The sequence below is a fragment of the Heliconius melpomene genome, chromosome 6, assembly GCF_056956725.1.
Source record: "Heliconius melpomene rosina isolate 202511_hmr_F chromosome 6, ASM5695672v1, whole genome shotgun sequence".
In the NCBI taxonomy this organism is placed as follows: Eukaryota; Metazoa; Arthropoda; class Insecta; order Lepidoptera; family Nymphalidae; genus Heliconius; species Heliconius melpomene.
The window spans coordinates 4,141,482-4,155,341 of NC_140394.1; the positions used below are offsets into that span (position 1 = coordinate 4,141,482).

Here is a 13,860-nt window from a genome sequence, read left to right on the forward strand (position 1 = left end):
TGTTGCATTCGCTAAATTATAAGACACGAAAAATCTTTTATTTTACAATTAATATAAACTGTTAGTTCCATTCCGTTCTTAATTTATAGCGTGTTCGAACGTGCCGAATGCCGATATGAACTGTCAAAACTCGAATTATCAATTTCACTCAAGTAATCATTTTTGAATTGTATTTTTCGTGCATGCGGTAGTAGCTGGCTTATACCTTACCTTATATTAAAGTTTAGAAAATTGTTTTACAATAGGTAGGTTATGATTGAACTTTTAAAAAAAGAGTACATTATTTCAATTTCCTAAGTTTAAATGTTTATTTTTGTTCCATTCATTCCAAGTTATTGACGAAAATATCTTAATTTTCTTAATCAAATTCCTTTTCTACGGTCTGCTTGAAAATTTACAAATTTTGTTGCGAGAAGTAATCAAATATCTTTATTAAATCTCACAACAAGTGAAGATTGTTATATATGTTTTGTTTGAAACACACAACATAAGTTATTAATTAAGAACTTATCATGTTTATTCAAATACGTAATTCGATTGTATTTACTCTACATCATCACATCTTTACTATATTTTCTTGTGACACCTCACCTCAACACCACCACCTCCACACCCCCACACCACCTCAACACCAGAGCAAAGAAATGGAAATATAAACGTAAATAAATATTTCACTTCCTTGAGTGCAATCGAACCCACAACCGTTGTGTTACAGTCACACCTTTGTGCCACTGCGCCACAACTGCCACAACCACCACATTTCATTTATTGTGACATAACAAGTATTAAGGAAAACCTGCTTCAGTAAAATAAGCACAACATTAAGTTTCCCTACTACCGCTACTTCTACTCACGGCTAACACAAAAAGTCTTAACAAAAAAGTCATAAAAATTCTCGAAAGTTGAGCAGAAAGTAGAGAACAAAGTGTCTTAACAATGGTTTGCCTCTGCTCTTCCTGCTATCATTATGTGCCATAATGAGGGAAAACAATATTGAGTGGTGGCATTCAATGTCACTGCATTTCCCTTATAAAGAGGTGAATCCACAACCATCATATTTACAGATACTGTTCCACTGTGCCATGACACTCTTAGTTATTATTAATATTGATAGTAAATCACATTGGTTTGATGGTTTTAGAGATCAACGAAATTCATTTATTGTACTTATATTTAACACAATGAAAATAATAATTATTATTTGTTTTACATACTTCCATTGTATGACATTTTTATTTATATAAGCATAACATTAATAAAATTGTTTATTGCTAACTTGTTTATGCTATTAATATACTCTTTAGAGAGTTACATCATTCATTTTCATCATATTGTTATAATTTTGTTAATAGGGTTGTCAATATTTTTTTTTTGTCTTAATTTATAAATATAAATATTTTAAAATAAAATAAAAAGAGCCTTTATTTTCTCTGACCTGTTTAGAAAATTTGTTTTACTTATAATAATGCTGATGCTTCATTCAATGTAATTTTAAAAAAATATAAAAACATACATAAAAAAACATAGATACATAGCACATAGCAGGCTAAGCAAAGGAAACCTAATGTCTAGACACTACATTCTGCAGTTTTTGACTCCATTGAATGTTTAACATACTTAATAAAAAACTTAACTGAACTGACTTTACAGATACATTTACGTTTAGTACATTTTGCCTTACCAGCATAGGGAAATCGAAATAATTTGACAGCAACAGCTTCCTTCTGTACTGCAATGAAATAAAATAATAAATAAGATAATTGAAGTTGTGTACATCCCTGTGCTTATTTACAAAATAAGTCTTTGTTATCAGAACCTCTTATTATCAGAACCCCTGTGTAAGGTCAAACTAGATATTAAGTCAAGAACATTATTCTTACAGAACAACATAACTTGTGATAAGATTTAGACATGGCAGCTAACGGCAAATTGGGTAAGCTACAATTTTGTTAATATATTTATTAGATATTTGTTTAAAATATTAAATGTTTACTTACTTTTTGTTTGTTCTTAATTGCATTCAATGGATTACATAGACATCAGGTAAAATTGTAGACTTATTGTAATAAATTTTAATAAATATTTGACACTTTCTTTTTTTCTTTCTAATCGTGGATTTTTTTGTGGCATTAGTGTTAAAATATATAAATATAAGAAGTCAAAAAAATACTCTCCTTTCCTCGCTCTGGCAACAAGACAAAGCGTGACATTGAGTGAGTTACTCAACACTCAATGTCTCTAAAACTGGGGAATAGAATGTCTTAAGACTCGGTTCCCCTCTGCCTGCTATATGCGCGATACAGCGTGAAGGTAACAAAATAAGGTAAAAATTAATGCCTTTGTATAAGAAATACTTTTATATATTATACATATTATTTACTAATATTATACATTATAATGAAATTTTATCTCCAGCTCTTCTCAGTGTGTCAGACAAGACTGGCCTTATAGAACTAGCAAAATGCCTGTCAGATATAGGCCTTGGATTAGTGGGTAGTGGTGGAACTGCCTCGGCTCTAAGAAATGCTGGACTTAAAGTCCAGGATGTGTCTGACATAACTGGCGCACCAGAAATGCTTGGTGGGCGAGTGAAGTCCTTACATCCGGCCGTACATGCGGGGATTTTGTCTAGGTAAGCTAAATTTATTATTATATTTTTTTGTCTTTTATTAATTTTGATCAATGGACACTAGTATATTAGGGACATTAAAATGTATATAAAAGTAGGTAATGTTTTTGTTGATCTTTATTTATTTTCTTAAAATCTGTTAGAGAAATATGTACTATTGAACTGTAGCACTGTACTGAATTGTTATAAACATGCTAATAAAAATTGTCCTCAGATTAACTGACTCAGACCAAGCAGACATGAAAAAGCAGAACTTCGACATGATCAGCGTTGTAGTGTGCAATTTATATCCATTTGTGGAAACTGTATCAAAACCCGACGTGTCGATAGCTGATGCTGTAGAGAACATCGATATTGGCGGAGTGACGTTACTAAGAGCCGCTGCAAAGAATCACGATAGAGTTACTGTGATCTGTGATCCGAGTGACTATGAAAAAGTTATTGCAGAATTGAAGGGGAGTAAGGATCACCAAACCTCTTTGGAAACTAGGTATGTATAACTTATCGTAATGTATTTGGTAATGGGAGTGGTAAGGCCTTTAAAAACAATTATCATTATAGCAGCATCTAAGTCTAGATCCAAAAAATCGCAATTTAATTGCAAAAATAAAATAAGTGAAATCCATGTTTCAAAAGTAACAGAGTAGTGTTAAAAGCATGTATTTACTATATTGGCGTCGAAAATTCGAAAGAAGAAAGTTTACTAAGTTGTTTTTTTGTAAATGTTTTCAGACAGAAGATGGCATTAAAAGCCTTCACTCACACATCAGCATATGATACACACATCTCGGACTACTTCCGCAAGCAGTACTCTGCTGGTGAATCTCAGCTCACTTTGAGATATGGTAAGTTAGCATTCCTAATCTATTTTCGGCACTTGGTATTGCTTAAAGAGGTTTTCATTTGTCCAGTTTTTCAATCAGACAGGTTTAAAATTATAGTTGGCTCCACTTATCCAGGTGCCACTTAACCACAGGGTTTCACAGTATATTAAAGTATTACTACATTTGCAGGCATGAATCCACACCAGAAGCCCGCCCAAGTGTTCACAGTTCATCCCCGCCTGCCGCTGCGCGTGGTGAACGGCGCGCCCGGGTTCATCAACCTGTGCGACGCGCTCAACGCGTGGCAGCTCGTGGCGGAGCTCCGCAAGGCGCTGTCTCTGCCCGCCGCGGCGTCTTTCAAGCATGTGTCCCCGGCGGGCGCAGCGGTGGGACTGCCACTGTCTAAGGAGGAGGTGCGTTTTCATTGGTGTTTGTTTTGTTTTTGTATGTACTTTTAGATTTTTCGTATACCCAAAGTCTTAAGGTTAAGTATCTTAGAAGCTGTATATACCGCTGCCGCGTTACCCTACTTGAACTTGACTGTGACTCACCTCCTACTTACTCATAGAGATGCTAGCAATAAGTTGGGAGCGTGTACAGTTGAGTCATGGTGGTTTAATTAAAAATTTAGGTTTTATTAACTTTTACGCGCTGTTTATTCAGGAAGGAAATAATTAAAAATAATAAAATTCCTAAAATCAAATTTGTGCAGCTACAGCTAACTTCAGAACGGCCATGCCTAGTTGAAAGTATTGTATAATAAATAGAACGTATATTATTTAACTGTCACACAGCTTGGACGGTCTCCAAGAGGTTTGGGTTGGAGTCCCGCTACGTTTCTTTAATACTTTCTTTAAAAATATTTAACAATTCTTTAATTCCAGGCGTCAGTATGTATGGTAGCGGACCTCCATGACAAGCTATCGCCTCTCGCAAGCGCATATGCTCGTGCCCGTGGCGCCGATCGTATGAGTTCCTTTGGAGATTTCATAGCTTTGTCCGACGTATGCGATGAAATCACAGCGAAAATTATATCGAGAGAGGTCTCTGACGGTATTATAGCCCCCGGATATTCGGCCGAAGCTCTGCAGATATTGAAGAAGAAGAAGGGCGGCAATTATTGTGTGCTTGAAGTAAGTGTAGCTCAAATTTATAAAAATGCTATGGTATATAAACATTTCTAACCAACTTCATTAACATATTGTTGATACTTCTTGATAACCCTATATACTTATGAAATGGATAATAATTTTGTGTCTTTCTAATTAATTTCTTTTGTTTAACATACATAACTTATTGTTAGTATAAGTAAATAACAAATACCATTTGTTGACAGATGAACAGCGACTATATTCCAGATTTAATGGAACAAAAGACAATATTTGGTCTCACGTTAGAACAGAGACGTAACGACGCCGTTATTAATGAAGATCTATTTAAAAATATTGTATCAAGCAATAAGGATTTACCACCCAGCGCTGTGAGGGACCTCATTGTTGCTACCATTGCTCTTAAATATACTCAGAGCAACTCAGTTTGCTATGCCAGGGATGGACAAGTAAGTAGTTTGGGAGCCTTTGGTTTCATTAAAAATAAATATTACTTATAAAATAAATTAGTTTAATATATCTAAACTTATTATGATAATAATTTTGTTATATTTCAGTTTTTCATTTAGTGTTTAAAAGATAGCATTTATAAATATATTAGTAGTAGCCACAGTATTTATTTTTAATGGGAATGTTTATATTTAAAAGTATAATATCATTTAGGTCATATCGTGGCGGAGAGGCACAAGCGAGTGACTGTAGGCGTGACAGGTTGAGGGTTCTATTCCTCCTCGTGGGGTAAAATATTCAATAATTTTATTTCTTCGCTCTGATAACGAGACAAAGCGCAGCGTTGATTTCCGCCACTCATAACGCAATACCTCCAGAACTCGGCTAAAAATTGGGAAACGGAAGTATCTTAATGAGGGAGTGTCTTAACACTAGGTTCCCAGGCTTCCTTCCTACCCTGCTATGTGCAGGATACAGTCACTCACTTGTGCCCCCTACTTTGGTATACTGACTAACTCACTTGTGCCCCTGCTCTGGTATACTGTGCCCCTACTCTGGCATATTAAAGATAAGTTAATGGAACCCAGCGCATTTCTAAAATGGAACACGTAATACTCCAGGTAATAGGCATCGGCGCCGGCCAACAATCGCGCATCCACTGCACGCGGCTGGCGGGCGGCAAAGCGGTGGGCTGGTGGGCGCGCCGACACCCGCGCGTGCTGGCGCTGCCCTCGCGACTGCGCGCTGGCGTGACGCGCGCCGTACTGGCTAATGCTGTTGATAACTATGTGGGGGGTGGCGTGGGTAAGTACTGCTTATTAACTGTAGAAGAAACTAAACTAAATTCTTAAAGTTAAAAGTTTTTAATGCTCCTACTATAAATATGTATTTTAAATAATGTAACTTTTCTTCTATTTAACAGCCGATACTGTTATTTAACTCATATTCTTTAAATTATTCAACGTCATTAAGTTGTAGTTAAGTGTTAGTCTGTTTATTCATATATTATTCCCACTTCAATCTAGGTACAGACATGCCGCTGGAGCAATGGAACATTCTATTCGACGGGGAGCCCCCTGCACTACTCACGGCTCAGGAGATAGACGACTGGTCCAAGAAGATGGATAAAGTGGCGCTTGCTTCAGATGCCTTCTTTCCGTTCAGAGATAATATAGATAAAGCTGTACAGGTAATTATGGTTTTTTAATTTGTTTTTAAAGTAATTATTTGTTCATTTTTGTGTAAAATGGTAGTGTTTGAGTATTGAAAATAACATTAAATTTTTGAATAAAAGTCAGTTACCACTGTGCAATGGCTTTAAATTTTTTATTATATATTTTTTTTCCTATTTCAGTATGGTGTGGAGTACATTGGCAGTCCATCCGGCTCCAACAACGATAAAGAAGTGATTGATGCTTGCAACGAACACAACATTATCTTAGCGCATACTAACTTAAGACTCTTCCATCATTAAATTTTGAAAATCTGTTTTATATACGAAACGAAAGACAATAAATTCTATTAGTAAGCTTTTATGATTATAAATTACAAGAATATTGTAATTTTTTTTTGATCATGTGTTTCTTGCATCTATATTGGTTTGACCTGTTTACAGATAATATGTACTAGTATTGTAAGCGTTAATTTTATAAGTAAATCAAGTATTTGTTGTCTTTATATACATTCCTAAAAGTAATTTTATATGAAATCAATCTCGAATAAATGTTATCTTCGTTTAATTTTTTTTCATTTCATCCAATGTAAATTTTTAAGCAACCATTTCAGATTTATTAAAGATAATTATTTAATAAAAATTAAGCCGTCGTGACGCAGGGGCAAAAGGGTTAGACTGTAATGCGACGGTTGTAGTTACGATCGCCACTCGACGGAATGAATTTTTATTTATTAATATTTTTATTTCTTCGTGTCTCAACACCTACTTTGCTATATGCGGAATACAGAAACAAACTAAATTTTTAGAAAATTATATGCTGCTCATATGTTATCCAAGTACTTTCACTTGGATAACATGAGTAGCAGATTGTTTTTGGATTATTTGTTTGTAAACATGATCAGGTACAGATATTCTGAAATAAAACCCCAACGCTCGAGACGACAGTTTATTCACGCAGTCCATATAACCTTAAAATTTGAATAATTACCAGCCCTCAATATTATAGCCGAATGATTACTATTGCGATAATTTAACTACGACATACTAGTACACGAATTAAGTCTATAGGCGAAAAGCTTTCAATTACAAATTACAATATAATGCTACTTCAAAAAATCACTATGTTTAAGAAAATCACAGTAACAGTAACCTAAATCATCCTAAACACGATATAGGATTGCTTCCGTCAGATTTACTACCATATCGTATTCAATTAAATTTCATGAGGTACAAAGGATAATACAAAGTGAAGATATTAAATTATTTAGATATTTGCATAAGTGCAATAAAAGGTGGATTAAACACACAATTTAAACTGGAATACACTATAGTATTTAGAGGTTATACTATTCGAATATGTACTTATATAACCGAACAATGTTATTTACATTATAAAGTGCAAATATGAGACAGCTACTTTTTGTTGTGTAAAATAAAATTATATTTTCATTTTAAATTAACTCTTTAATTGGACTATTTTTGGAAACCCCACATCCTCACTGAGGGGAACATATATATTGCTAAAATGATTCGCGAGGCTATTGAATTACAGAAACATCCCTATTTCAATAGAGATGACAGTTGGAAACGTTCTGACACCTGAGACCCATTCATAAAAATTTTGAAGTCTCAGAGCATACACCATACACCATAGAACAAGATACAATCAGCTCATTCTGCAAGAATTCAGAGCAAAACGCTGAGCAATTAAAAAATCGTTGGTGGTAGTTTGATATAATAATTATATCAACTGACAGATGCTACCGCAGTCTACCCACGTCCATGGACTATTGCAAAATGTTTAAAACGTCAGGTTTCCAAAAATATATACTACTAAAATATACGCGATCACTCCGTTTAAAGAGTTTCATTTAAAACGTGTAAAAGTCGCAAAAATTAAAAAGATGTTAATATAATAAGTCCAGTATTTAAGTAGGCAAGTAGGAGTTCCCTTAGCCGGTGGCGCACTGCACGCGGTTGACATTAGGGTGGTCGTCCTCGTCGTAGGCGTTAGCGGCGTTCCCGCGGCGGCGGCGGTTCTCCTGCTCCGGGTCGAGGTCCATCAGTGTACACTCTTCTGCTAACTCTGGAATTTCCACCTGAACAAAAATATATACATATAAGTTAGTCCCTTACACATCTCAAGGAATAGGTTACATGTTAAATATATCATTTATGCATACAGTAGAAGTTTTATATTGATTTATATATAAGTAACTTACAGGTATACAAAGTAAAGGAAACAAAATTAAACTAATAAAGCAAGAAAAGAAATCATACAAAAAATTATTAACACTTACCCTAGGTCTAGGCGGCAGGCAGTTCTCTAATGCTGGAATGACTTCAGGTGGAATGCGGTTGGGGAAATTGACTAAAAATTGTATTATAAGTAATCCTTTTTCAAATGGATTTTTGTACATTGGCATACCTGGAAATGAACACACAAATTAATAAATCATTTACAATGACAATAATTTAACATATTAAAAGCTTTTTTATTTTTTCAGGTTCATGCTGTATACCGCTGGATCTAATGTTAAGATGCTTTATTCTGCACGCCCATTTCAGTGAGTGGTGGAACTCGACGCCGCGATTTGTGTTTACCCAAAATGAAAATAATTCATTCCCAAAAATAAGAATCGGACCCACAACCGTCACGTCTGACGCTGTACCGCTGCGCCACAACGGTTGTCAATTTAAGTTAAAAAATAGAAAAAAAATTAAATCTGATAACAATACAATTATGATATTAAACTTTAATATATATTTACCTTCATTTAATACACATTTCACTTCACCGTACTTAGTGACTTCTCCAGGTAATACTGTAATGACAATGTCTCTGTCATCCAAAGTCCTAATGACCTTCTGGAACCCACATAGTGCCTCTACTAGTTCAATATTCATTCTAATTATAAGATCATTGCCAGATCTTTGGAACAACTGAAAACAAACATTTTATATTTAACATTTTTTAATATTAACCATTTATCTTCTTCTTCTTGCTATCTTCTTTCAGCCATAACATTTTTTAATATTAACATTTTTTAATTAGGGTTAATATTAAAAAATGTTATGGCTGACAGAAGATCACGCATCACTCAATTTTCAAGATTGTGAGGTAACGAATTTGTAGTGTAAGAAATAATAATTTAAAAAACCACTAGGCCGTCATATTGAGACTTCAATTGCGACTGTAAACGAGACAGTTGTCGGTTAGGCCCCACTCAAGGGAATATTTGATATTTTCATTTCCTCGCCTTGGTGTTACGTTCCGCCACTCAATATGCAATGCCTCAAGACTTAGGCGGTAAATGTGGAATGGATTTTCATAGCAATAAGTTCCCAAATCCCACTGCATACCCTGCTATATGCAGGATGGTTTCAGCTTCAGCAACTTCTAACCTAGCCTATTATGTGCGTGTCTTTTATGAAAATAAAATAAAACATTGTGGGCTATCTAAACTATTGTTTATAGATATCTGTGGTTACTTCTAGTAATAAACATTTTATTGCAGTCTTCAAGAAATTACATAGTCATATAGTGTATCTTTATATCATGTTTTAGTGCTCTCTATGATATCATCTCATTTATTATATTAATGGCGTAGGGGTAAGTACTTTATGTTATAGTGATATAGGTGTGTGAACAAGTGACATGATGATGACTTTCTGTCCAAATTTGAGGCATTACATGTGTGGCGGCGAAACTCGATCATGCCCTTTGTCTTACCAAAAACGGGAAAAAATTATTCATATCCACAAGTGAGAATCGAACCAACAACAGTTAATCTTACATTTAACTTTACAGACACAATGGCTAACTCCCCCACGACAGTGGACGACAAATATCGTCGGCATCAAAACTAAGTTTTTTTTTGTGAAATGATTACTTCAAGTATTTCTCTATCTAGGGGTACAATGATAAATTAGCTTGTGAGCATGCTGGGTCAATAAAATGGTTCAATCTAGTTAAACCTTTGTAAAGTATTCATGTCACTTTAAAGGTGTTTTTTACTATCCAGTGTTTAAAAAAGTATTTTTGCATTTAGAAATTCCTGCACTGACGCTAACGACATATAAATACTTTTTACTCACTTCATGCTCTTTCTCATCTAAGACAATAATGAGATCTCCAGCTTCCATTTCAGGTTCCTGATCTCCTTCTCCACTAAATACTATTTTCTGTCCGTCTGTCATTCCCTTGTCCACATGTACCTCGAGAATCTTACGATCGCGGACTGTTTTGCGACCCTAAGATAAAAAAACTTTTTAAAATCCCTTTTTAGTTGCAACAACATTATGAAAATAAACATATGTCCAAATTTCACGTTTCTACCATCAGCAGTTATGAATGTGCATGCCTCTACACCTCAGTCAGCGGGAACATCTTCTTTTATATATATGCATAGATAAAAGATAATATGTCAACTATTCCATATATAATTTTATTATTTGGAACATTACAATATGTTTCATAATTATTTCTTAATTAGGCACAATGTTACATGATATTTACTTACTTGGCAGACTTTACATCTATCCTTAGGATCAATGATTTCCCTTTGTCCGCGACATTCTGAACACATAGTTTGGATTTGTTGAATCATTCCTGGGCCAAGTTGTTGGATCTGAACTTGTAACCCAGTTCCTCTGCAAGTTGGACATACTTGGACAGCTCCCTAAAATTTGATTGGTATGAAATATCAGGTTACTGATAAAATTATAATCACAACTTTAACAATTACAATTAATGCTAACCACAAAATAAGTGAGTATCAATAGTTGTAACTAGTGTATGAGAATTTTAAGTAGCTTGATAAGAACATATGGTTTAGTGGTCAGAGTGCAATTTGTATATAATTCGCAAAATATTTACATATCCAGAGCACAAATAACATTTTAAAAAATGTTAAAACAATTATTAACAAATATACAAACCTTCTTGCCACCTCTTCCCTCACATTTTTCACAAATCACACTCTTTTGCAATGCAAGTTTCCTTACAGCCCCTTTGTACAATTCTTCAAGAGTAACAGACAATTGATGTATAACATCTTTGCCCTTTCTCTCACGTCCACGTCGTCGCCCTCCACTGAAGCCTCCACTAAAGAACATGTCAAATAAGTCCATTGGTGATGAGAACCCACTACCCCCACCTCCACCTTCTTTCAATGCCTGTTCTCCACCTAAAAAAATAATTTAAGTATTATTATTACAATTTACTTAATATTGGAGGAAATTGTGGAACAGTCAGACAGTGCCTAAACATAAATGTGATGGCAACCACCGTTACTTTAATTCTGCACTTTGGGAATTTAATTATTTCCACTTATCATTCTGCCACTTAAAACACAATGTCTCAAAAAATAGGTGGTAAGTGGGGTACCTCTGTTTCCTATATTAAGCAGAGGTTCCCCACTTACCACCCAGAATAGCCAGTATATTCACTAGAAATAACTATTCTTCACCTTGTGTGAATTGTCTATTATTATACAACTAAAAGATATTTTTGTAAAATAATAAATGAGTTAGCAAAATAATTTAATATGTAATATATTTATTTAATAAAACATCATATTGTTTCAAGCTCAAATGGTTGTGGGTAAGAAGCCCACTCAGATGTATTACTTTTATTTTTTTCATTCTGGCAATACCAAGTGTAGCATTCTTATTGATTTCATTCATTCTTATTGTGAGAATATGAGATCTACTATATGAGAAACTGTAAAACAACAAACCCTGGTCATAGATTTTTCTTTTATCTGGATTGGATAGAACTTCATATGCTTGTGATATTTGCTTAAACCTCTCTCCCTCATTAGGATTCTTGTCGGGATGATATTTAAGGGCTAATTTCCTATATGCCTTTTTAAGCTCATCCGTGGTACAACTAGGTTTTACCCCTAATATATCATAATAAGTAGTTTCCTTCACCATATTGATTTCTGTAAATAATATTTTATTATTATTTTGTTTTCTTATCGTCATTATTAAATATATTACTACTGACATGTACTATAAGAAAATATCATCTTTATTGTTAAATTATTTTGCAATATGCAAGTTTTTATAATTTTACAATAATTACTACTACACAAAACTTACACATATAAATTGGCAAATAAAAGAAAAAAGACTGTATTCAAACAGTAGTATGATTTCTAACTAAACCTTTGAGAAATTATTTTATAATAATAGAGTCTATAATAAGTATCTTAAAAAGAATATAATAAAAGTGTTGACAAAATTATTTTATTGAAATGCATGAGATTGAGTTTTTTAAAAAATACCTTTCTTATTAACTATATATTTTTGAATAACGTGAAAATTAAAATTCGGTGTTAGGTGGGAGGTCATGGTAAAATTAAAATGTACATATATATTAGTGTGGTATTCCACACTAATATTTGCATTATTAAAATTTAGTTTTATTGCTGGGCTTTTGAAAAATATAACAGTAAATGCATATCTAAATTTATAACCAAACATTTTAAAGCCCGAAGTCAGCGTAACTAACGTAATTAAATTTATCTATCTTATTTTTCTTATATTACACCAATGTGCTCAATACAATATAGTACATTTAATACTAAAAAAGGTTATGCATAACCAAATTTAAAGAACAATAATAATAGGTAAGAAGTATGTCCGTGTTTCAGGCATTGATCAATCATAGAGTTAATTTTTTCATCACAGTAGAGTCAAACAAAGAAGATAAGTTCTCTCACCTTACTTTTTATATTGATGCACTGTAATAAAGTTATAGGAAAAAAATATCAAGTTCCAGAAACACTGATTTCGCAATAAACGCACTCAAATAGTGAGCACAAGCGCTATTCACAAGAGTCAAATGACGTTTGAAATAGTGAACTGCGAAGGCAGCGAGAACTTTCCTCACTTGTATGCTAAAGTCGATCGCAAAACGTGTTCATTCGAGAAAATTCTACCATTTACAATTTACGTTCCATTTCTCAAACGATGACTTAAGATGAAATATGTTTATATATAATTTTATATTTCAATATAATATACATTGACGTCTTCGAAGTATGATTCAGAGGAATTCATTAGAAACATTGAAGGTTAATATTCTAATGTTTCAAATACCATAAATAACTAAACTTCTTTAATTAAATAAATATATAAGAACTTTTTGAATAGGCAATTATTTGAAATATATTTGACCATCATTATTATTTTAATGGTTATGAATTGCGATATACTTTTCTGTTGTATTAAGTAAATGACTTTCTAGAGTAATTTGTTAATTAAATATTCATAAGATGTAAAGGAATAAATTTTATTCCTTTGTATGTATTCATATAAGAAAATCAAACATCACCTAAAAATGTAACCGTATATATTAAATAAAGTTTGCTTTTAAATCTATTGGCGATAATGTTTATTTTTATATTTTCTATACACACGCCGGTACCGTACAGTACGATAATTTAAGGGATGAGCTCCGGATTTGATATGAAATTTTTATTTGTATCTACGTTATTTTACGGTAGCGTATGAATAAAGATATCAAATTTCAAATAATTGATCTAAAAGTCCGTTCTATCCTAATTATATTGTAGCCGAAATATGTGATGTACCTACACTGACCCTTAGGATGCATTCTGTAGTTTCTTGTGTAAATTTATTCTTCGCACGGTAAACCTTTAG

The 13,860-nt window shown here is 33.4% G+C and overlaps 2 protein-coding genes across 4 annotated transcripts; one reads left to right on the top strand and one right to left on the bottom strand.

Moving 5' to 3' along the window:
- The first annotated feature begins 92 nt into the window (after positions 1-92).
- Positions 93-6,751, top strand: LOC146538141 (bifunctional purine biosynthesis protein ATIC). 3 transcript variants are annotated; one of them, XM_085186565.1, is made up of 11 exons: positions 93-245; positions 1,883-1,933; positions 2,416-2,632; positions 2,844-3,119; positions 3,362-3,474; positions 3,643-3,866; positions 4,338-4,586; positions 4,790-5,011; positions 5,633-5,816; positions 6,038-6,201; positions 6,367-6,751. In XM_085186565.1, the coding sequence occupies exons 2-11, from the start codon at positions 1,912-1,914 to the stop codon at positions 6,484-6,486; spliced, it is 1,791 nt and encodes a 596-aa protein (XP_085042691.1). In that variant the 5' UTR covers positions 93-245; positions 1,883-1,911; the 3' UTR covers positions 6,487-6,751. The 3 variants fall into 3 exon arrangements, with proteins under 3 accessions (XP_085042691.1, XP_085042693.1, XP_085042692.1); XM_085186567.1 differs by having other exon boundaries at positions 129-152; XM_085186566.1 differs by having other exon boundaries at positions 137-245; positions 1,814-1,933.
- Positions 6,752-7,118: 367 nt separating this feature from the next.
- On the bottom strand, positions 7,119-13,149 carry Droj2 (DnaJ heat shock protein family (Hsp40) member A4-like). Its single transcript, XM_085186568.1, has 8 exons — positions 12,918-13,149; positions 11,928-12,134; positions 11,128-11,375; positions 10,710-10,868; positions 10,285-10,440; positions 8,958-9,129; positions 8,487-8,614; positions 7,119-8,285 (listed from the first exon to the last, which is right to left on the bottom strand). Exons 2-8 carry the CDS (start codon positions 12,124-12,126, stop codon positions 8,139-8,141), a joined length of 1,209 nt encoding a protein of 402 aa, XP_085042694.1. The 5' UTR covers positions 12,127-12,134; positions 12,918-13,149; the 3' UTR covers positions 7,119-8,138.
- Between the last annotated feature and the right edge of the window lie 711 nt (positions 13,150-13,860).

Excerpts from the sequence above, each read along its gene's own strand:
- LOC146538141 (XM_085186565.1), top strand. The coding sequence starts at position 1,912 with ATGGCAGCTAACGGCAAATTGG. Across the intron at positions 4,587-4,789 it reads GCAATTATTGTGTGCTTGAA|ATGAACAGCGACTATATTCC; the intron begins GTAAGTGTAGCT and ends ATTTGTTGACAG. Across the intron at positions 5,817-6,037 it reads CTATGTGGGGGGTGGCGTGG|GTACAGACATGCCGCTGGAG; the intron begins GTAAGTACTGCT and ends ACTTCAATCTAG.
- Droj2 (XM_085186568.1), bottom strand. The coding sequence starts at position 12,126 with ATGGTGAAGGAAACTACTTATTATGATATATTAGGGGTAAAACCTAGT. Across the intron at positions 10,441-10,709 it reads ATAGATGTAAAGTCTGCCAA|GGTCGCAAAACAGTCCGCGA; the intron begins GTAAGTAAATAT and ends TTTTTATCTTAG. Across the intron at positions 8,286-8,486 it reads GCCTGCCGCCTAGACCTAGG|GTGGAAATTCCAGAGTTAGC; the intron begins GTAAGTGTTAAT and ends ATTTTTGTTCAG.